Genomic DNA, 24,404 nt, shown 5'->3' with positions numbered 1-24,404 from the left:
ATATATAGTATCATAAAATATAATTGTTAAATTTGTATTTTTAATATTCTAACCTACAACTTGAAAGTAAGAGTAAAGTTAGCAGTTCATTATTATTTTGAAAAATTTTAAGTACTGCTTGCTTCACCACACCATCATGTCTTTAAAAACTCTGACTTTTGGAACTTCACTACCTGGTACATTCAGTCTCCATCAACTCATTTTCTTTCCTTCTACTTTGCTACTTAATGGCAGACAAAATCCTTTCCTTGGCAAGTTAAGTGTTCATTTTGGAAACTGCAGGTTGGAGGGTCTCATGAAGAAAATCTAATCCAGTATTTCCTACCTACCTATCTGAAGTAGTTAAAAAAAAAAAAAAAAAAACAACGAGAAGAACATGGTTTACGGTTTGCCACAAGTTGTTCGAGAACTTTAGGCTGACAGAACAATGTGAAACACTCACTGCTAGAATAAAATGCCCCAATTAGGCCCAGAATGTTTTCAGGGCTGGAAAACAATGCAAGCTTGTGCTTTTGTGGTGTTGTCTTGACCTAAGTGTCTCCTTACCCCTGCACGGATCATTTTTCACTAAGAACTCATCGAGCGCCATCCATCCGCCTCCAACGCGAACCATCACGGTACTTCGCAGGATCCGAACCAGCCGCAGCTGCTGGGAGTCTCCAAACTGTGCAGGGAAGAAAGAAAGATCTCTAATTGTCAAAAATAATTCTAAAGTAAAGGATGATGCACAATCTGAAGTAGCTTAAGCAACCAACTTTGATTTCTTGCTTAGTTCACAGCGATTAGTAAAATCTCAGAAAAAGGCGTTTGTAATGATCTGTGTTAGACTGCTGCATGCGGACTTAGCCCAGAGGAAACGGATTGGAAAAAGATTACAAAGGTTATCAAGTATAATATCAAAGCTCTATTCTAAAAGTTATTTTTCTTTCTTATGACAGCATCAGTATTAGTAAGGCAGAAATAGGAATTTTTTTCTATAAACTAAACATAGCTATAAAAATAAACACTGGCCTACTTGCTGAAGGCTTATACAAGATAAGATTATTCTATAGTAAATTTAATAAGCTGATTTATCTTCATTTGAATTGTCTATTACATGAAAAGTATTTTCCACTCAAATCTGTGGAAGAAATAAACTCATTTTCTTTTAAGAAAGTTTTGATTCATGGAGAATAAGGCAATAAATATGACTAATAAAAAATTCATAATCAACTAAAATTTCTCTATCCCTAATTATCTGGCAAACCAACTTTTTAACAGTTGAATTAATATGCCACTTTAGATCACCACAATATTAGAGCAGCCACTAGCTAAATATTAGTGATACAGCTTTCAAATCTAAATGGGGTTCTCTTAAAAGTATTTGTACCATAATAGTTGAGACTAATAAGTAATCATTTTTTTCTTGCCCTTTCCATGAACGGTCAATCACTTGGGATATGCTAGTGATTCTGCAAGTCCTGAATAAATGCTAGACTATAGGTAGTTCTGGTCATAGGCTTATTTGTTTTGAAAGCCTGTGAGAAATGATTTTACACTTCTAAATCACTTCTAATAGGCTCATGTCCAACTTATGAAAATCATCATACTTAATTTCATGGTTGCCAACCTAGCAGATACCAAAGCAAAATGAACAATTAAACATAAATAGCTTCTTTTTAAAGCAGGGCAGGTACAATTATGACATCAACTACTTGTCTGAGCTTACTGTGATAAACAGAAAACTTCATAAACATCTGCTACTTTGCAGTAAGCTTTCACATTAGATTTCTGTAAGAGAATCCTAAAACAAGACCAACCCAATCACAGTCAGGATCCTAAAACTCAGAAGAAACTCAGAATGAACTGAAAAGAATGTAAAAGGCACCAGCAGGAACTCATGCATTTTTACATCGGACTTTGTAAATCACTATTTCTAAATCTGATTTTTAAACAGACTTAAACGTTCTTATCAGTAACCTGTTCCTGAAATACAAATGTGAATTTAAAAATCAAAATGTTTATTTTGTTAGAAAAAAATTTGGTGCTGCTAATAAGCAAAGGGAAAGGAGGGGATTTAAAGAAAATTACCCTTAAGGAACCAGATAATTCCAAGATAATGTTCCAAACAAAAGTTTTAAGACAATAACTTTTGTGGAGATGACATTTCAGTTCTATTAAATGAGCAATTTTCAATTTTGTTTTAAAAAGGCATTCTCCAGACAACTAACACTGCTTCCAGAACTTTTCTAATTTTCCCAATAGCCAATTATGATAAAAACAGTTTAATCATGTTCACTGTGTTTCCAGTAAATAACATCTCTTGAGGTAAGTATTTATTTTATTCTCTCCACAAATACAAGATGCCAATACACTTGCTGACTCAGAAGATAACAAGAATGGAAAAGTAACACTAATGGAAACTTTACCCTGATTTGATCATTATACAATGCATACCTGTACCTGTATCAAATTATCACATGTAAATATGTACAATGGTACAATGATTATAGTAATTAAAAATATTTCCTGGAAAATATTTAAAAAATTTGTGAATATTTCTATTTAAATTATTTGCTTACAAGAGATGGGGGTAAGAGGTATTTGAAACTTTAGATGTAATACTGATTAAAAATAGGGTGCCAGAGTAATATCTAATATGATATTGTTAGGTATTTTAGATAGCAATGTTCTTTATAAAAGAATGCAGTAAAAAAGTTAACATTTAATATGTTTAAATCAAAATATAATTTCTCTGGCCTTCAGTTTTGAAATGACCATGCTGTAACACCACTAGGCAATTTCTATTGACTAAAATGTCAATATATTTGGCCAAGATGTCATATAAAAAAAATTTGGGATATTACATATGATAATTTTCCTCAGAAGAAATGACATCACCTAAACCCTCCAGAATTAATATTTCTATTCAGAGGATGGAAAACCCTAAATCAATAACTTAGGGCAAATGGAAAATAGCTGCCTTAGAGACAGCATGTTACTTGTTGTTGAGGGACATGGAGACCTCTTAGTACTGAGTCTTCCCATGCCATTCATTGTCTGATGCTGATTCTTCTCTGCCTCTATACACCATGCATCCTAAATAGTGAAACACAGCGATGCGTGGAGAATTAAATTTGTGTTCTGATGAGTACTTGCATAAAATACATGCTTACAGCATTATTAAACATGAGAATTAAAAATTACGTTTGTTAACAATGTAGCCAACTAAGCAATAATTCATTATCTGGTTTGCTTAAAAGTAATCTCCTCATTTGAGACACAAGGCAAAAAGGAATCCTGGATCAAGGACCCCTATAGCGCTGACAGAAACACCACGCCAACCAACAATGTAGTAGCTAGGGAGGCAGCATGGGAAGATTGGCCAGGGCAAGCTTTAAGGACTATGAATTAAAGGTATAAAAAAAAAAAAAAAAAATCATTGGGCACTTGAGAATACATTCCACTGGTTTATACCTGATTTCCCAGGAAGAACTGATAAAAAAAAATGAAAAATGGAAGAAAGACACAATTAGTTCAACAGGAAACTTTCTATGTGACTTGAGAATATACACACACTATCTCACATTCTGGGCTTCTGGATATAGTATCTAGTTTAGAGATGTGCAGGTACCCAGTTCTCCCAATTTCAAACCAAATAACCGGAAAATTTCCTCTACATATTTACTAAAAACTCTGACGATTTCAAATTTAAAGTTTGAATATACAAGTGAATATTTTTCAATAAGAAAGTATAAAAATAATGTTGCACTTGTAAATTCACAAAGGGAAACTCAGCACATTTCCTATCTAGCTACTACATATAAGAGATGTTCCAAAAAAGGAAAATTAAAAAAAAAAGACAGAATGATGAAGTCACATTGCTCTTCTGTTGTTCTCAACTTCAGAATTTGAATAAGAGCAAAAATTACTGCATAAGAGGAAAAAAACACTGCCTCTTATTCATATTTATAAAAATGAGTAAAACTTTTTATCTTTGTGGAATAGCTCTTCTATTTGAAATCTGGAATTTACTCTAATCATAAGGGTAATATAATTTATAAAGTTATACGAAGCAACCTAAATATATAAGATTTGAGTGTTTTACTGTGAAAAAATTTCACCTTAAAAGTAATGTTCATGTTGCAAATGTCAAGAATATGTCCTAACAAAAAAAAAGAAGGCTATTTTTATATAACTTAAAATGATAAAATAGAAGTTTCATATGCCATTAAATTTTGATATGTAAAAATAATTAGGATTCCTGGAAAACAAGGCAGATCAAATTGTACACAAATTTCAGTTTATATCCTTTAAAGGAACTACGAAGTTATTTGGAAAACTTACCCTGTACTTGTTATCACCAATCTGTTCAACTTGAAATCGTTTTGCACATTTACACTTAGCTACCTGCCTTGTCACCTGCCAAAAACAATGATGAAATATTCACTTTAATGTTAACATTACACAGTGGAATCCTTAAAACTTTGACACAAGAACTAAAGTGGAAATAAATAAAATGGTTGTATGAATTGCACATAATGTCCTGGCAGAACACATTTATTTTTGTAGGCAGTGGACAGATAATGAGTACCTCATCTTCAATTTTGTCAGCATCTGTGATAGGTTTATATGCATCTTTATTTGGGTGAAGGGCTGCTACAAATTCATAGTAGTCAATGTATCCATCACCATCTCTGTCAAAGATGTCTGCAACTGCGCTCATCTCCAGGCGACTGGTGGGGAACTCTAGAATTTACAAAACAATAGTAAGATGGTAACTTGTTAATTTCACCTCAAGTCATTCTCCACTTCACATCCTAATCTTAGTGTGCCTGGTTAGATGATCACAGTGATCAAATATGCAAAACTTTTCCAAAAACTACTTTACATCATAGCAAATGAACATTTGTATATGTGATCTGAAATTTATGTTTAATTACTATCAGAGTGAATCAAAGAAAAATGTTTCTGTAGGTTGAAAACTGTTTAGTATTAGCAATTTCATATGGTTCAACAACTACCCTACTTAAGGAAAAACTGGTATAAAATTTACATTAAGAATGACTGCTAGCAGCATATGTCAAGGAAATTGCATGAAATAACTGAACTGATAAAGAATTTTTATGGGGTACTAATGTCTTATATGTCAGTGTTAGACCAGAATGTGAATAAGCATGAAAAATGAGAAGGATGTGCATTTATTGACTTCCTAATATATGCCAGGCAACACAAAAAAACCTAAGAATCAAATATTATTAACATTACACTAGGGAGGACACAGCTTCAGTGGAGTGAAGAATCACATCAGTGGTCACGTGGTTAGTAAGCATATGAGAGTCCAGAGCCACACATTTCACCAGAAACTTGTTTTTCATGGTGGTGACTTTCTAACAAGTGTAAAGGCAACGATTTATTTGCCTGGTCCACACTTTTACACTGTGCTTATTTTCCTTAAAAAAGACCTCAGTTACAGTCATGTCTTTTGGGACTTACTTGAGGAAAGAATTCCATCAATGAATTCCTGCCGGGTGATCTTCCCATCCTGGTCTTTGTCAATTCTCCTGAAGAAGTCCATCACTCGAGACTTCTTGTGGTTCATCCATCGCATGTATTTTTTGCGCCAGATGTCGAAGTCGAAGTTAGCAAATTCCCTCAGCTGAAAAGGACATGAGGTATCTGAGCTAGGTTAAAGCTGAACTCAAACTGTATCTTAAGCTATCTGAAGAGAATTATTTCCAGTGATTCTCCAGGTAATATACATCTCCTCTCCCATTTCCAAGAAAGGTATGATTTTGCACAGGGGGCTCAAAAACATTTTATCTGTGGAGTTTATTTCACTAAGAAAATCCCTAAAAACTTAAAATGAAAATTTCTGATAACACCAAAGTCACAACAGTGGTCTGCCCCAAAGTACTAGTCCTACGCATACCGAAAGATACAGGCCCAGCTCAATACCTCTCACCTAACTCTCACTCTGTCTTGCTCCATGCTGTCAGTTACTCTCTTAACTTTCCCAGACATCTGAAAATTTTCCAATTTCAGAACCTAAAACTCCAAAACCTCCAAAGCCATAGGATATATTATATAAACAGTTATATTTGCCAGGCAGTACCACCAGCAAACATGTCAAGTTAAAGCCTTCATTCAGAAGGCAACTTCTCATTATTACAACACAAGAGTTTTTTAATTTATTGACTACTGGAATCCCAATCCCAGATATCAGTTTTTCACAAAAACATAGTTTTGGTATTTATTTTAAAAGTAAAATATGCACTCAAAGAACAAGAGTTTGTTTTGAGTGAGAAGACTGCAATTTTGGCACTGTGTCACGGTGAATGAAGGCAGAGGACAACGTGGCGGTGGATAGAGTTTCCATACCTCCTCTAGCCTGTCCAGGGCGTCATTGAGCTTTCTCCTCCTTTCTAATGCGAGGAGCCAGACTTGCTGCCATTTGCTCACCAGTAAGTTTACCCTGGGATTCTTAGTTTCAATTTGTGTCTGTGATCCAGAGGGATATAAGCTTGATGCTGGGAAACGTTTTCCTGTGAAAATATAACTTTAGTTAGGATGGCAAGTTTCCAAGCATTGATAGGTGCTAAGCCTTGGCCTTTTTTTGTTCCTAGCCAAGACTGAGTCAACTCAATAACTGGGTAGTACAAATAGAAATATTCTAATTTAGATGATGCTTAGTGTTCAGGTCTGAATCTGTGTTACTTATTAAGGACCACATACTATTTGTGTAAATGAGAGTCATATCTTGACAGCAACATTTAAATACTGGAAAGTTCTCTCAAAAAACTTATGCTTAATACACATTCCTGCTTCAAATTCATGTCATTTCAGTGGTAATGCTGCACCCTGTCATCTTCCTCTTTGTTAAGGCAAGAGAAAGAAATCTCACAGGCAGACCACACTTCTTAGAATCAGTTACAGAAAACCCAGCTATCCTTCCTAGAGAATAAGGCTGAAAGGAGAGGAAGTGAGAGCAGGAGGCATCAGGCAGTCACCGGGGTCAGAGCAAGTTGCTTTATAAGCCCTAGTCAAGTGTGGAAGTATGTACAGGACCCCAACTTTCTCCCACATCCTTTTCCCACTGAGGTTGGTGTTTCCTGTGCACAGAATCATATCCGAGTTTCCTGAGTCACTCAAGTTTCCTCCCTGTTTCTAGGTGTTCTTCATGACTTCTATAACTTCACAAAACAATTATTGTGATGCATTTTCATTTAACTAAATGGTTAAATGTGTCCTGGAAAACTACTGGTCCAAGCTCTCATAGAATGTTAGTATTCATGCTGAGATTTATATGGATCACTAGTATTTACTGAGTATTTAACAAGCCTTGAAGTATACTAAGCACTTCATAAACATCAGCTCATCTAATTCTGACTGTAGTCCAGTGAGGTTAAAATCATCCCCTTTTACAGAAGAGGACAATGAGACTTAAAGGAGTATAAGTAACCTGTCTGAGGTCATGTCTCCCAGTTGGTAAGTAGAGGGGGCAGCCAAGGAGCTGCCTCCAGTGTTCTCAGTCACTTCACTTGGTCTCTTCCTCATGCCATACAGTAATTAGAACAGCTCTGACCCCACTTTTTTAAAAAATGAAGACACCATTCACAAATACATAAAATATGCATTAAAAATTGTGCTTCTTTTACATTTTCTCCAAACTATTATTTTTAAGATCAATTTTGGGGGATTTGGATTGCCTGAGAAGCAGTAAATAGAGCCTGAAGTCACAAGAACATGGGCAAACTATATCAGATTGCTGGTCTCTAATGAACAGTTAGATTATGAACTATACCCAGGTAACAATCACTTTTGTTTTGCTTAACATTAGTGCTATTTATGTAACAGAGGGAAAATGAGACAATTCAAAGGGAATTTGATGGTTTCTGTGCTCATAAAATTTTCTAGTTTATTCTAGTTAATCTTAAAAATAAACTTCAAGTGCCAAGTTAAATACAGAAACCTGAACATAGCAATTTCTTTATTTTTAAACAGGTTGCCACAATGCTTAAGCCCAGGTATTCTTTCAAGAAAATCTTTTATGATAGAGCACTCGTGGAATCACCAATTGCTACAAAATTTCAAAGGATGGAATTTTATTTAAGTTTTATTTAACCATCTTCATTTCAAAGAAATTGACCACTACTTACTTCCTGTTCGTCCCTTATCCAAGACTGGAATATGGGATTGTAATGAGGAAGGATCAGCTGCTCTCCTCTTATAGGTCTTGGTAACTTTATCAACATCAGGCTGTTTTCTGGTCATTTCCTCCATGAATGTCTGAAATGAATGAAATGATGTCAATTACATAAAAGTACATTAGATTAAATTATCATTAGGAATGAACTAAAAACACAGGGTCAAAGGGCCACACTATTATTTCTGAAAGAGAATAAATTACCGCGTCTTACCTTTACGTGAAAAAATATCTAAACCAGCATAATATAGCATTTACTAATTTCCAAGGAATGAAAAATGTTATAGCTGGTAAAGATAGTAAATTAAAATTAAAAACAAAAATAATTTGTTGTAGATTGAAGAAGAAACATGGGTATAGTTGTGTGAATGAAAATCTGTTCACCAACCAAGTTCAAGCTTCCAAGTTCTTCCACAAGAATTTTTAGTGAACACCCCTGGTAACTGGTTTATTTGAGGCACACTTCACCTACACATTTGGAAGACTTAAGCTGGCTATGATATATAGTGATATAAGGTATCCACATTACTGTAGATATAGTAAAGTCATAAGCTATTTCAAGGACAGTGAAAGTGAACCAAGGGAAAGCATCTTACAGTTACATTTCTCGACACTTTTCCTGGGCTTATTATTATTACTGACTAGGTATTCCAATATCTGGGATATGTGGCAGAGGCTGAAGTAAGGCAGAGACTGATGAAAAGTGGTGGGGAAAAGGCAAGGCAGACAAGAGTGAAAAGGGGAAGTTAACACATTTCTGAAATATTTATCACACTGGAGAGCTCCGCTTGAACACCTCTATACAGAAAACATGACCAGAGACACTTAGGGTCATTCCACACATCGACACCTCAGACTGTCACTAAGATATAATAATGGCAATGTTGACAATTTCACCCATCAACTGACCTGTAAACGCTATCAACTAAACAAGCTACAAATCAGTGAGCATGATGTCCATCATTTTGGCAATTAAAACAAGTGGGATGTACAGGAAAAGTAATTTTCAAAGACAATGCATTCCCTTTTAGATGTGATATATCTGGAGTTTTGATTGTCATCTTGGGAGACAGAAAAAATGCAAACCCAGAAAATATAACAAGTACTAGTTAAAGCCAGGGATTTGAGTAAGACTGCCAAAAAGAGGGAGTGGAGTGAAAGAAGGAATAGAGAGCTGAGGAGAAGAGGCAGGGGTAAGCAAGCCTGGCTTTGGGAAGACAAGGGAGGTGCAGGAACCATTGTGAGACAGTGTTGCCTGAGAGTAACTTCCCAAAAGGCAAAGAAAAAGAGTTTTGCAAAAGTCCACTGGGTAGCTGTAAAGGGGAGCTTTAGGTCCAGCTCACTGAAGCTGGGGAGTATGTGCTTAAAGAAGGGAAGGTAACAAGCATAAAGCAATCTTTTCAGATACATCACAGCAAAAGGAGGAAAATGGCTGAGGTGATGGCTAACTGGGGTTAAGATTAAATTTATTTTACCTGGTGCTCTGCAATGAGGGCTTTCACCTCTTCAATCTCCTGGGGGATGACTTCTTTATCCTTATCACTTAGTGTTGTTTCAGCCCATTGCAACCAAGCCAGCAAAGATTCTAACAATTCCTGTTTAGCAATGAGTCCAGCCAGAGCACTTGCTAATCTTTGCTGATGTTGCTTTGCCCAGGCCAGCACCTGTTGGAGAAACAGAAGTTTCTCTGAATTTCTTCCAACTTAAATATATACATTTTTAATGAAAATGAGGGTAACTCTGGGCTAAGTCCAAAATGCTTCCAATTTTTGTAGATCCCATTGGTGGCACAAAGATCTAGTCCCAGGAGGTTATGGGAGTTCTCCATGATCTTTGGAAGTTTAACACGTATATCAATCACCCAGGCTTTCTTTTGCTTTCTAATTTAAGTTCAAATATGCATTCAAATATGCTTATCCCATGTAATATTGACTGGAAATGTAGCTACTGAAGATGTAGCTCTTCAGTGGTAGAAAGACTGCCTAGCACATGCAAGGTCCTGGGTCCAATCCCCACTACTACCAGAAAAAAAAAAAGGTCAGAACTGAAGTAGAGTTAATTTACATTGTGTATACTAATTTATTCCATGAGGATATTTTGCTCTGAATGCTGGAAGAGAGACAAAATGTTATCCAATGAACCAAATATCAGTCTTTTAAGGTTTTGGGAACATAGCTGCAAATTCCTTTAACTTTTTAAAGGAAAGTGAATTTCAGAGACTGACAGCACATAAAAGAAAGCATTTTAAAGGACAATTTCCATGGGAAGGCCTCATTTTCCTACGGTGACAAGTGCATCTTAATAGCTGAAATTTCCCACACCCCCAATTCTCTGAGCTATTGCTTCTGTAAAGGTTATCTGAAACACACTGACCTCCTCAAACCTGGCCCCAATGATTGTTATCCAGTGCTTAATGGTGGTGATGGAGTCAGGGTGGCAAATGGCCAAAACAGCATCACCCATACTAGTGGCTTTATTTAGTTCAGCTCTTTTTTCTTCCAGTTTCTTCATGAATTCCTACAGCAGAAACAAAGACTTCAATTAGCTGTTGACACTGGATGAAAACAAAACTCTGGTGCTATTTATTTACCATTAGGGTTAAACAAATAAACAGGAACTTCAATTGCTTATTCACAGTTGGAAATAATCCACTAATGGGAGAGGAAGAGGGGGAAATGAGAAATTAAGTACTTCCTAACATGTATGTCAAAATAAAAGTGTCATGATTTAAAATAGACAAAAACAGCTCCTCAAAATCTGGATATAATTATATTATTAATGGGATGTAGGACTGAGAGGAACAGTATTGCCAGAGATAAAAACAATATTGACTGCAGGGGAAAGAAAAGTTCCAACAAATAAAATAAGGAGGTTAGAGCCAGGTGAAGTCATATGCACCTGTAGTCCTAGCTACTTAGGAGGCTGAGGCAGGAGGATGACTTGGGCCCAGGAATTTGAGACCAGCTTGGCAACATGGCAAGATCTCATCACAAAAACCAACACAAAACAAAGAAAAACAACAAAAAAGCAAGACAAAACAAAAACAGTAAGGGAAGAAATTAGGTTAGTATTTAAAATAGCATTAACTAGGCCAGGAAGGATAAAAAAATATGTACAAGAAGTACCAAGGAAAAGAGAAAGCTGGGCAAGGATCTATAGACATATGGGGGGTGTGAGAAAAAGGGCTCCAAGTGGTCAGGTAGCATCAGGAGGAGGCTGGAGGAAGTGGGCCTGACACCAGGCTGGCCTGGAAGAGAACTGTCCCTTTCAAAGGCCTGTTTACAGATCGTTTAAACAGCAGCTCTAGTCACTCTCTGGGGCATCAGGATGAACAAACCCTCAACAGGTCAAAGATGACCTTTCAAAATAACCCAAATGTCTCACAGACATCATTTTACTTTCTTTCCACAGAACCATACCTGAAGTACATAGAACAGAGAACTCTAAAGTGGTTAAAAAATGTGGACCTTCACCCTAAAAATGTGACATGCTTCTAAAACCTCATGTGGAACTTCAGAGCATCAGAAAGCTCAGTCTATCTCATTAGGAAGGAGTCTTGACCACTGATAATGAGTGCTGGAGGCTGCAAAGATGACACCCATGCCACTATTGCCACGGGAACAGGGTGTTCAGGTTTTAAAGTAAGTCTTTCACCACAATCGACAGTGCCCATCTGTTGGTGACCTCCGTGAAGGAGCCCTGGTATATACCTCCTACTCTGGCATTTTGCTCTGTGATCTCTGCTACATACATGTCTATTAGACCTCAAGACTCACAATATTAAAGACTGTGTTATTCACTTTTGTGTTCCCTTTTAATTGGCTCAAAAGAGCTTTAAGACTGATTAAATAAATGATTTCCAGGATTTTTATTTACACATGTTTACTATCAGAGTCCAAGTACAATTGACAATATGCTCTGATAACATGACCTACCTTTTTCATATCATAACCTACTTTAAAAATATTTTAATTTTCTCCAATACAGTCCTTAAATGAAAGAGTAAAGAAAAAAATTTAGTAGGAAGAGAAAACCATAGGTCAATAACAACTGTACTTTCTGAGGAAAACTGAGAGTGATCACACACTTTTAATTACTCTGTGCCCTAAAAGAGTCAGGGTCCTGCCCCAAACCAGATGGGCTAGACCATTCCTGCTTCACTGTGCCCTTCGGATCCAGTCTGAGGGTTACCTTAGTTGTTGGTACTCACATGGAAAAGCTTGAGATATTTAGAAATTGGATTATAATGGGAAGTCTTTAGTCCTGATGCCAAGAAATTAAATTTCACAATCTATTTTCCTTTGGTGAATGTGAAAAGGGAAGTAGTGAAAATGAACAAGAATGAAATGTTACTATAAAAAAGTATTACTAATAAATACTTCATAAACTTACAGGTCATTTCATGCCATTTATTTAAAGATTTAGTTAAACGGTTTAAAAATAATCTGTTGTAAAAACCACACCCCCTGCTCTGGCAACTTCCTCCTGGTGGCTTCCTAGTCCTACTATGAGGGCAGTGATAGCAGAAAGGGCTACTCTGAGACCCAAACCCTAGTACATTAGTGGACCTCAATGCTGGTTGATGGTCAGCTCACAGTAATACAACAGAATCTAGATTTCTAAATATTGAACTGAATAAAAAATTTATAACAAATTTGATATAATTGTCTTAAAAGTTTAGTGTCCAAATTTAAAAGGTGTTTACTGCATATCATTCCTCCAGATAATGTCTTACAAGTGTGCTGCACCTTTATTAACGAGGAGACAATATTTCATTGCTATAGGTTAGCCAACTCCTCCTTGAGAAAGGGTATTAATTAAAATAAGAAGTCTCTTACAGATGATGTAATCCATGCTAACGTGGAATGAATGATGATATATTTCCACCCTGACCTTGAAAGGCAAGGTTATTTAGTGGTGTTAAAGAGATCCTTTAAAGTTAATAGGAAATGCTGACATCAACACTACATTGAGTGTTTGCATAGCAAAGTCCTGACTTCATGAGTCAAAGGTTAAAAAACATCTGTTAAGAGCAATCTGGACCATTCTCTTAAGGATCTTGTCAACTCCATGCATTGACACGGGAAAGATCTTGGCTTGAAAATTCAATGGCCAGATTTTTACTTGGTTAGTTATTCAACCATGTATCTACTTATTAATTTCAGTTCTTAAACTTATAATTTAAAAAATATAAATATATAATTCCAGTGCTTAATTGATTAGTTCTAAAAAGGATTTTAAAAGGACGCTTGATTAAAAACAGAAGTCACAGAGGCTTAAAAATAAAATTTAAAGACTTCAAATTTTATTAAATTACTCATCTTGTTTATAAACATCCAAATTATTGATTTATAATTCTACTTGTATAATTTTATAAATGCCAACCTGTTCTCTGAGGAAGTCTCATTCTTAAAATCTACATAAAAGTTCAACAGAATGAACTAATTTGGGTCAGAAACCAAAAAACTTTGTAAAAAGGTCAATGTGCTTCCTACAAGATATGAAACACAGGGACTAGTTCTAGAATAACCACCTTCTCTAACAAGGAAACATAAAAGACAGCTACACATGCATGAATGTATGTGTATGGGGACACATGTACATAAGCAAAGGACAGAGATACAGTCTCAAATGTACCAGATGTTTATTAATTCTCAGGAAGGAAAATATTCATGTGCTTGATGATATTTGCAATCCCAAGCCTATTTTCTCTACTTTGATTTTCTCTTTTAGTTTTACTTAACATTTAGAAATTACTCACTTTATGCTGATCAATGAGAATTCGGAGAGCATCCTCATCATCTGGGAGAACGCCATGAAAACGCAAGGTTTGCTCTGCCTCGGCCAGCCACTCCAAGAGGGCATGTACCACGGAGTGAAATTCTTCTGCCTAACGGTTCACCCACACACATGCACACACACACCAAGCAAGATTTCCAAATATGTCTGTTAGTAAAATTTGCATAATTGTGTGGTAGATTCTTCCCCTCAATGAAAAAATGTCTTCAATTTAAATGGATTAATTATGTACATTACTCCCATTAAAAAGATAAAAATACTTAATGCCACACTTCACAAATATATGAAAACATCTCATATATCAATAAGGCCAAAATGAAGAATAATTCACCAGTTTCACAACTTGGTTTTAAATGAATGGCAGTCCATCATACAGTCAAGCTGAAAAATTACTCAAGCAGCACTTTTATGTGAAGACTAGCAAACCTCCCTTTGTGATTAATTTAAAGTCTTGAGAGAGGGCAGAGGAGAGGTCAAGGCAATGAGGCTTTGTAGGCTAGTGACTGTCTAGGTTGAGAACCAAGGATCCTCACAGTTATTTACTAGAGCCATTCTTGCTGAGATTTCAATACTTTTCTCATTATACCCAGCTATTATCTGCATGGTTTTTACCTGACGCAGAGCTGCTTCTAACCGTGTCTGCTTTGATATGGACAGGGCACACACGGTCTCCCAGCGAGTGCTTAATTCCTGCATCTGGACCTTGACCCAGGAGGAGTCATCCCGACTGCCTTCTATGAGCTCTCGGGCTGAGCGCTTCAGTGCCTGCACACTGCTGGTCCTCTTCCCCAGTTCTTTCTGGAAGACCTAAGAAGAACAAATTTTTAAAAATTAATTTTAAAGGCACAATAGTCACATGCACTATTTGAAACATATGCAAAAAACAATACAAATAAACTTTTAAGACCTACAGTTTCATGACCATATTTTTTGACAAATCTTTAGAGGATAAGAAATGACTTACTGCTTGCATTTGAGTACCAAGAATGAAGTCTTATATATATTTGTTTAGTCTTGTAACATTATCATAAGGGAAAAAAGACATGAGTACCTTGTTTTTTAAATGACATACTGAATTTAAATAATGGTGATCAGGCTTTATTTCAATTATACACATAAACACACACACACATACGTACAGGCATCAAATTTTTTTTTTCTTTTGCTACGGTATCCCAATTCCTCCCAAATTATTAGTGTGAGTTTCACAAGCATGCTGGCTACCACACTACTCAGGGAGACACAGTGAAGGTCCAAACAGATGACTAAGCAGTCCTGATGAACATCATGGAGGTCTCCAAGATAATGATGGGGAATCCCATAGAGTGTGTGCAAGTAGTCTTTTTTTAAAAAATAAAGCATCTTTGTCTTCATAGCACCTATCCTAAATTATTTCATATTGAGAGAATTCAGTCTTTGTTTATCATCTTAGAGCAAAAGGCTTCTTGAGCTTTTTTTCTTTTCCTTGCCTAATTTTGATGAATTTCTGTGTGCCAAGAGGTAAGCTGATTTCTTTTGGCCACAGATTTAATCTAAGAATCTTTATTTCTGATCTGAGTCTATATGTAAAAGTAGATCTTTCAAATAACCAACCTTCTGTCTACAATAAAATTAACTTACTTTTCAAAAAAATCCCCACAAATGAACATTACCATTTGGGTTTATCTGTATGTTTCTATATTGATATTCAGATCAGTCAGAAAAGAGAGCCCATCCAAACAATCCAAACACAGTATAGTGAATTCTTTAATTTCACTCAACCAATGTTAAATGACATGTGCCTGCAGACAGATAGATACACACACACATATGTACCACACACAGACACACAAGCACAGAAGGGAAATATCTAAATATTCCATTTGTGATGGAACTAGTCCCAATAGTTCTGAGTAGACTTTCCAATGTACTTTATTGAAATTTCCTGAGCCTTCCAATTGTATTACTAATGCTAAATGATTAATTCATTCGTGGTGATCTTTAATATATAAAAAATTTTGGCAAGTGCCTGGGATAGTAAATATTTAGACTGTGAGTTTATAAAAATGGCATTTATGTAAAAAGTAACATTATACTATCCATTACTCACTAAATGAGTTCTAAGAAATGGAAAAGTTTGTATTAATCATGCACAAAACATTGTTTCAACATAAGCAATGTAATTTTTAAGATTTGTAATTCTTATAGGCCTTGTCAATGTTCCCTATTTATTCTTTAATTTTCTAGAATAACAAATTCTCTTTGATGGGTATAATCATAGAACAGAAACAGAAAAGGGAAAAGAACCAATTATTTTAAGGATAGGTTATTCAAAATAGGGAAGCATAAAGAGAACATTTTAAAATCAAAACATTTTCTGAACTAAAGAATCATAGGGAGCACAACAGGAATTCAGGCAGAATGCTATAAGATATTTGTACATAAAATCAACTCTGACACAACCATTCTATATTAGTACCATATTTCATGGTGTTCCCAAGGTTAAGCTGTATTATATCGTTTGATCATAATTTAGGAACTTACACTAATATCAGCTGGACTCTTGAAATATATCTTGCGTGACAGTTTAACGTAAATATCAGGAGACTGCAAGCAAACCAATTATCTTGACAAAAATAATAAATCCCTCATAGCACATGCTGGTGACTCATAAATTGCTACAGTTCAAGGGACAAGGTTAAAACAGCTTTTAAAAAAGAAGGGCTTCTAATCATGACCCCCACGGATCATGTCACAAATCTGCACATTTATGCAATGACCTAGTTCTGGGTCACTGAATAAATGATTTCAAATTTTATTACATAATTATTTAAACAAACAATTAAAGATAGTAAAACATTCTTGAAACAGGTTTTAAGCACAAGAGGATGAAATCGCTTTTCACATTCTAAAAACGTTTTAGATCTGATAACCAAAACCAAAAGCATTCCACTGAGAACTAAAGTAATCTTCCCCCATCACCTTTTTGGTTTTCTTTTTGGTGCATGCCAGGCAAGTGCTCAGTCATAGGACTGAGCCACATTCCCAGTGCTCTCCCAGCACTTCTGAAGTTGGCTCCCTGATTTCCACTCTAAAGTACACGTATTTCAACAACAAAGATGGTGAGGTAGTATGACACAGTCTCCTGATCTTAAAAGGCTAATTTAAGTGGTAAATTCCTCTCTATACTCAGAATAAGCAAGTGAGATAAAAATGTCCCAGAAAATACCTTGTGATTATCGATCAGATTCATCACTAAATCAATATCTCCATGGACAGGCTGGTCTTCTGCTAGCTGGGGTTCAACCCTATACAACCAATCGATGAGGGCCTGTAGGGCATCTGTGAATTGTCCAGAAAATAGCAAGGCTTCCTCCAATTTGTTTTGTCTGGGGGAAAAGGGTAGAAAAATTACTCTGAGTAACAGAAGAGGTACCTAACATGTCTGAACATGTGAAGTTCACTTATGCAAGGTGAATGGCATTCAAGAGGAGGGACAATATATTGGTATTCATTGCTGTTTCTTTGCTTTCCTTAGAATATAACAAAACTTTAATAACTTTTTTTATTACTTAAATATTCCTGGCATCTGTTCCAGGAAAATTCCCTTACCACCAACTGTGGAAATTAATGATCTTTCAAGTTTCTTCATAAAAACATGCCTTTGTAATTTTAAAAAGATTTTAGAAAACGTTTTAGGTGGTCAGACAATCAACTTGACTTTTTTAGTGTGCTGTTCTATGAATTTAAACACATGTACAGGTTTATATAACCATCACAATAATCAAGATACTGTTTCACGTCTCCTAAGCCCTGCATGCTCTCTCCTTATAGTTACACCTTGCCTGGCATTCACTGATCTGTTCCCTACCACTCTAACTTTTTGCCTTTTCAGAAATGTTAAAATGAAATCATTTCTAAGACATTGTAAAAATGATGTCTTTTTGAGACTGGAGAAGTCAAGATTACAAAACAAAACTCATACTGCAAAAATGTATTGTGAAGTTTTTTAGAACTGAATATTCTATTTAATGATTTAAAATTATTATTAAGACTTTATTTAGAATTTTGCCAAAAGAACCTTTTGGAAATAAAAATTTAAAAGAGAAATGTTGTTTGAAACAGGAAAACCTTTAAAAATCATGTACGGAAATTTTGTTTGAAAAAAATAAACATCAAAAAGAACATAAAATCCACAAAAAAGATGTCACTCATCCCTCAAAAAGTACGTAACTACATCCATGTATGTATATGTAAATGTAGTTTGTGCATACATTCATAAAAGGATCAAAATCTGCTATGGGAGGCCAGAAAGAAAATTCCAACAACAAAAACTAAAATTTCAGTGGCCTCTAATTAATCTTGATACAAGTTGAGCAGCCCTGATCCAAAAATCTAAAATTCAAAAATGTTCCAAAATCTGAAACTTTGTGAGGACTAACATGATGCCACACGTGGAAAATTCTACACCATGAAACTTTATTGCGGGCAAAATATTGTTAAAAAATACTACTTCGGGCTCTGTGCATAAGGCATATATGAACCAAAGAATTCTTGTTTAGATGTGGGTCCCATCCCCAAGATATCTCATTATATAAATGCAAATATTTCGACATGTAAAAAAATCCAAAATCTGAAACACTTCTTAAGTATTTCAGAAAAGGAATACTCAACCCTTTGGCACAAAATAACTAAAACTAAGGCTCAACAAAAAGCTTAAAAACATTTACAAGATATTTGAATTCTTGTAGTATTGTGCTTTTTCTTAAGTACTCTAAATTTCTGAAATAAGTTTTGCACCTTCAGAAAAGTATAATGAGAAAGAGGGAGACTGGAGAGGGGTGAATGGAAGCTGAAAGGAATGCTGGGGTCAGATCACTAGTGCCCTCCACACTACATTTAGGAGCCTGTGTTTTACTCTCATCCAATGGCAACGCCCTAATGGGCATGAAGCAGGGGAATGGTAAGATCATTGCGCTTAAATAAAAAAATCATGCTAAGGAGTTATGTGGTGATAAGATGAAGGCAAGGATAGAGAAGGTCTGGGGAGACCAGTCAGAGCAGTTTGTGTAGTCAGGTGTGAAATGACAGGGGCTTGGGAAGGACATCTTTTTTTTTTTTTTTAATGAGAAGTTAAAAATAAATAATAATGAACAGCAAAGGCTTCTCGAAACAGATGCTCTGTAAATGGATATTTAGGACAAGCAGATGTTCCCCAGGTAAAGGAGGTATCTAAGGTCGCTAAAATGTCCCTGCAAAGCACCACAAACGTCTATTGAAGAAGGTCTACGAAGTAACCAAACTGCCTGAAGGACATCCTACCTTTCCACAGATTTCCCACATATGGTATCCCACTTGTCTCTGAGTTCACTCAGCATGTTATCCAGCTTCAGGTTGTCATCAGCCAGGGAGGTTTTCTCCTTCAGAGAACGTCCAGTTCGGTTGGTGGTATCATAGACAGAATGCTTGGCTCCAAGGGATTTCTGAAATTCCTATATATTTAACAAGAAAACAATGTGCATTTCTACTTGGGACTAATAAAGAAATAGGTAAAAGGAGGCATCCCTAACAAATGGAGTCTCTGAACCAAGATGAAGGGCATATAAGAATTGCCTCTCTAGATTCTGATGTCTAGGCCAATGGCTTACACCATTCTCACCATTTGGGAAGCCTATGTCCTTCCACTCTGGCTATCCAAAGCCCTGTCCATATCTGAGAAGATCTACAGATTACTCTTTCAGAATCTAATGGTTGTATTGCTAAGATGACATCTATACCTAGCTGCCTTTTACACTGCTAGCTTTTCATATTTGTGTATGTACACATCTCTGTGTGTGGAGGAATGAATTATATTCTTTCTACGCAGCTCAATTATAAACTTTTAAAGTGACCAGAGAAACTGTCTTTGTAAGCCTTTCATTATCATTTTATACCTTGTAGGCATTTTTAAGGGTTTAATAGAAGGTTAGGAAAAACAAGACAATTTCCATTGAACATACAACCTCATGGATGAGAAGAAAGAGGTCAACTTAATGGGCAGTTTATAACCTTATAGAAAATCAAAGCAATTATAATACAGTTATTTTCAATCCAGGTAGCACACTAGAATCACACTAGGTAGTAATATAGTAAAATGCTATGCAAACATGTAATTTTCTCAAATAATCCCAAAGTTACAATGATCTAATATTTTATTGCCTTTAAAAGTTATATATTTTGAGGTAACTACATCTGGAAATTTTGAAGTATTAACACAATTATATCATGCCATTTCTATGGTTTATTATCTTAAATATTATTTTTTCATGCTATTCTGAATAGAATGCTTGGGTTTAGAATCATGGTTATTGATAAAGACTTTGTTTACACAGTAGATACATAATGAATATAATAGCTGAGTACTTGATAGTTTAGAGCTGTTTAAAGACAAAAGTCCCCAAGTGATGAATAAGTAGAAAAGATTTCTTTGAAAATTAAGGGACTACCATTAATTAATGGAATACCTTGAAATATGTCTTAGAGAAATGGCTGACTTTGGCTACAAGCAATATGGGGTAAAACACAGAATCCAACAAAGTTCTGTGCATTTTCTTTATCTGGGATTCTCTATTATGCAATATACTTTCATAACACTACAGGACCTACATGTTCAAGTTCATAAAAGGTATTCTATCTTGAGAAGAAGGCTCTCATTTTTCCATCAGAGGGCAAGGATGGAAGGTGCCGTTCACTGTCACTGTGTTTCCAAGATTGGATGTGGCAACTCCCCAGCTGCCAGCAAAGCAAGCCCTCATTTAGCCAAGAACAGGTGGTCAGTGTACTTCCTCCAGGCATCCTCTGGTCATGACCCCCTACGCCTAGCCCACCTGAATGAAAATGATGGCTAGAATTTTCTTAAGTTGCACCAATTTTTCCAGTCTTCTAAAGTTACCATTTTTTAAGCACTGACTTATATAGGTAGATGCCTAAAACTGTAAAAGATGTTTGCAAGGAACTACTGTCCTTTTAGCCACATCTTCACCCTGATGGCTGGTGGTCACCTTACAAATAGAATTATAGAAATATAATAAATAAATAATAAATACAAGAGTTGGGTGGCAGGGAATGTGAAAACTGAAATGCCAATGCCAATGTTCAGACTGCTACAAATCATGTGTTTTAGACTGCAGAGGAAGTCCAGTTTTGATTATTTTTTTTTTTTTTTTTTTTTGGTGATGCTGGCCATCAAACCCAGGGTCTCACATGTGCTAAGCAAGTGCTGTACCACTGAGTCACATCCTTAAGCTCCAGTTTTAATTTTGTATTTTTTTTAAAGTGATTAACTCGAATCATTAATGTGATGGTCACTAAAACTAAAGACATTATTGCTGCCTGACTAACATCAAATGCAATTGGTTTTTATTTTTTATTTCTACAGACTGAATTTTGATTCATTGTACACCAATGGGATACAACTTTTCATTTCGATGGTTGTGCACTATGTAAATTTACACCATTTGTGTAATCATACAGGTACATAAGGTAATGATGTCTGTCTCATTCCACCATCTTTCCCATCCCTGCTTCTCTCCCCTCTCAATTTAACACAGGTTCATATAGGTGGGCTTTTTTTTCTAGTGATGAATAAATACATAATCAAGTAAGAATCTGGAAGTGATCTTGAAATACATAATGAGACAATAAGCTTTTCTAATGACAGACCCACCTTATGCTGTGCAAGCTGCGTTTTAATTTTATCTGGATCATTGGCAATTTCCAGTTCTGAATCCAAACACTTTTCTGACTCTTCCAGCCACTCCATTAGTTTAGTCCAAGCTTCATGGAACTGTAAAAGAAATTCACATCTTTGTCCAGAAATTTTTCAGATATGCTGTATTTGATATCGAGCATATTTTAAAATAGAAATTAATATTAATGAACATGTTGAATAACATTCATTCAAAATTTCTCTTGAAGAAGAAAAAAGTAAAGCTTTCTAGAGAAAATTACAAAATGTTTTGATAGTGTTTGGCAATTCTGGTTGTGCCCCATGGTCACTTTATTGCAACCCATTCAACACATGGATACAAACAAAAACAGGAATGAACCTAGACCCAGTTAAGGAGTACCAGGGAGAATTTCCTTTTTTCCTGCCCTTTCTTTTTGCTTGATAATTAACATAGATTCTCAGAAAAATTTTTTTTCTTTCCTTTTTTTTTTTTTTTTTTTTTTGGTGTGTGTTTTGTGGTCTCCTGCAGTCTCCTGATACATTTGGGTTTACTTCTAAGGTGTTTAATTCCTATGTTATGAAAAAGGAAGAAAAGTGAAGAAGGAAGAATAAAGCTTGTAAATTGGTTTTTAAAAATAACAAGAACAAAAAGAGGCACCGCATTTCTACTTAACACAAAGATAATTCAACATCTTCATTTATGCTATTAAAATCCTCCAGGTCTGTGTCTTACATACTGGTTTTATATGCACAAGCATATATCCACAGTACTTCAGTTCTAGCAAAATACAATTCTCATATTCTGGAGCTACATATTTTTGGCTTCAGTCAAAGTCTCTTTTCTATCACATAGAAGAACTAGTGTAGTAGATTCTAACTTTTGATACCAATCTGTGAAACTGGTTATAAATGATTTCTTATAATAAACTGAAATGAACACACTCATAACAAAAACTCAAGTGATCAACATAAAAGACTTTAATACCAAAGAACATTAATAATGAAATAACAAAAAGACATTTAACAATAGAAGCACAATCTAGGCATGGAACCACAAAGCTAAAGGGCCCACTAGAGATTATCTTATTATAAACCCTCTCTCTCTGCACACCCCTCCTGAAACTCTAATCAGTTTAAACGTGGAAAAAGAAAAAAGTCAGGTGGAAAGGCACAAAAATCGCCAAAGTCAAGAGAATTATGATCAACATCAGAGCCAAAGACTAGGAATAAAAAAGAAAGAAATTAAAGAAACAGCCTAAAAGAAATTAAAGAAAGAAATTTAAAAAAAAGAAAGAAATTAAAAAGAAAGAAATTAAAGAAACAGGTGTTAGGTAGTTTGATTTTAAATAATAGAGGTTATAACAGCTGGGTGCTAAGTTCAAAGATATAAACCATCGGTTCTAAGATGGGTCTTGCTTTCAAGGCTATTTTTAAGCTATATAAATAGAGGAAATGCTATCCATTTCCAGTGAAATGGTGGAAAATGTTGATGAAGGGAGTTAAACAAAATGAAACCATAAAATTGATTAAGTGGAGAAAGAAGGAAAAGGGTAAGTGGCTACTGGTACCCAAAAAAACCTTTGTAAATTATATGTTCCTAACTCAAGAAATACCTGTACTACAGAAGGCATTGTGCCACAGATTATGGAGAAAAATGTTAGGCTCATAATTAATACTGTTTTGAAAAAATATTAGAGACTCTGTTCCAGAGTTTTATTTTTAACACCGGACATGTCACACCTCCCAAAGAGGAACATACAGCATGTAATTCTCTAATGTAATCTGCCATTTCTAAAGCTTCTAAAAATTTATGCTGATAGCTATAAACAATGAAACACTTGACTCCTGTGACATCTTATATCATCCGACTGAGCCACGCTCCCCGAAACAATGGAATACACCACTAATGCTAGACAAATGCAGCTTAATGGGGCAAATGAGTAATTATAAAACTACCTCAATGTTATACTGATTATAGTAAAAAAATCAAATAAATTAAAAAATAATATATATGCCAAGAAAGGGGGGTTCATTTCTCTTCCACAGGGTACAGGGATATACAGAGATGTATAATTTTACCTCTTCTCTGTGTTTAGTCTAGAATGAAAAGTTAATAACAGGTAGAGAAGGTAAGGAAGGTTCCTTGTGAGCTTTATGACATTCTCTAATTAAAAAGCCCCCAAAGATTCAAGCAATTGCTTCCAAAGTGAGATGGAACTACACTGAAATAAAGGGAAGAAACAAAGGCTTGTCATTGAGTGCTTAGAGAGGTAAGAAGCACCAACCAACTCTGACCCAGAAAATACCCCTTCAGAAAGTTGTTTGGAGGGCTAGGGTTCAGCTCCTAGCTGATCGTTCATGAAGAAAGTCTGCCTTGGGAAGTACATGGAAGTTAGCAATATAATAAAGTATGGGTGCCTCATTCTGAATATGATAGTGGAGGCTGAAAAGACAAAGGAAAAATCAACAAACACAGTAACAAAAATTTGGAGCTTCTTTTTGGACTTTAATGATAGCAGTCAAGATATAAACAGTCATTCAAGATCAGTTCCCCAGGGCCTGAAGTTGCTGCCAGGCCAAAATGTGACATCAGTCTGCAAAAGTAGGCCAGTCTTTTCAGGAAATAAACACCCTGGTTCCTGATTGCTACACCTTACACTGCCTGCAACAAAAAGCACTTTAATAACATACATTTCAATAGTTAGAACTGATGCAGTGCCAAGTTCATAGAAT

General features: G+C 35.5%; 1 protein-coding gene across 16 annotated transcripts in view; it reads right to left on the bottom strand.

Moving 5' to 3' along the window:
- Positions 1 to 24,404, bottom strand: part of DST (dystonin) — a gene marked incomplete at its 5' end in the record, with an annotated part of 497,398 nt that overhangs the window by 8,367 nt on the left and 464,627 nt on the right. For 12 of the 16 annotated variants that reach the window (XM_079147466.1, XM_079147478.1, XM_079147479.1 and 9 more), the window contains 14 exons: positions 547 to 664; positions 3,457 to 3,474; positions 4,327 to 4,401; positions 4,574 to 4,728; positions 5,476 to 5,638; positions 6,361 to 6,524; positions 8,139 to 8,268; positions 9,661 to 9,849; positions 10,559 to 10,702; positions 13,947 to 14,075; positions 14,597 to 14,791; positions 17,193 to 17,352; positions 19,286 to 19,455; positions 21,669 to 21,788. In XM_079147466.1, coding sequence (XP_079003592.1) covers positions 547 to 664; positions 3,457 to 3,474; positions 4,327 to 4,401; positions 4,574 to 4,728; positions 5,476 to 5,638; positions 6,361 to 6,524; positions 8,139 to 8,268; positions 9,661 to 9,849; positions 10,559 to 10,702; positions 13,947 to 14,075; positions 14,597 to 14,791; positions 17,193 to 17,352; positions 19,286 to 19,455; positions 21,669 to 21,788 — 1,930 coding nt within the window. The remainder of the gene's footprint in view (positions 1 to 546; positions 665 to 3,456; positions 3,475 to 4,326; positions 4,402 to 4,573; positions 4,729 to 5,475; positions 5,639 to 6,360; positions 6,525 to 8,138; positions 8,269 to 9,660; positions 9,850 to 10,558; positions 10,703 to 13,946; positions 14,076 to 14,596; positions 14,792 to 17,192; positions 17,353 to 19,285; positions 19,456 to 21,668; positions 21,789 to 24,404) is intronic. The other 4 variants (XM_079147469.1, XM_079147474.1, XM_079147476.1 and 1 more) reach the window with 1 other exon arrangement.

This window comes from Sciurus vulgaris, assembly GCF_902686455.1.
Source record: "Sciurus vulgaris genome assembly, chromosome: 7".
NCBI classification, from domain to species: domain Eukaryota; kingdom Metazoa; phylum Chordata; class Mammalia; order Rodentia; family Sciuridae; genus Sciurus; species Sciurus vulgaris.
The sequence above is the reverse complement of the archived record's forward strand: the minus strand, read 5'-3'. Positions and strand labels throughout refer to the sequence as shown.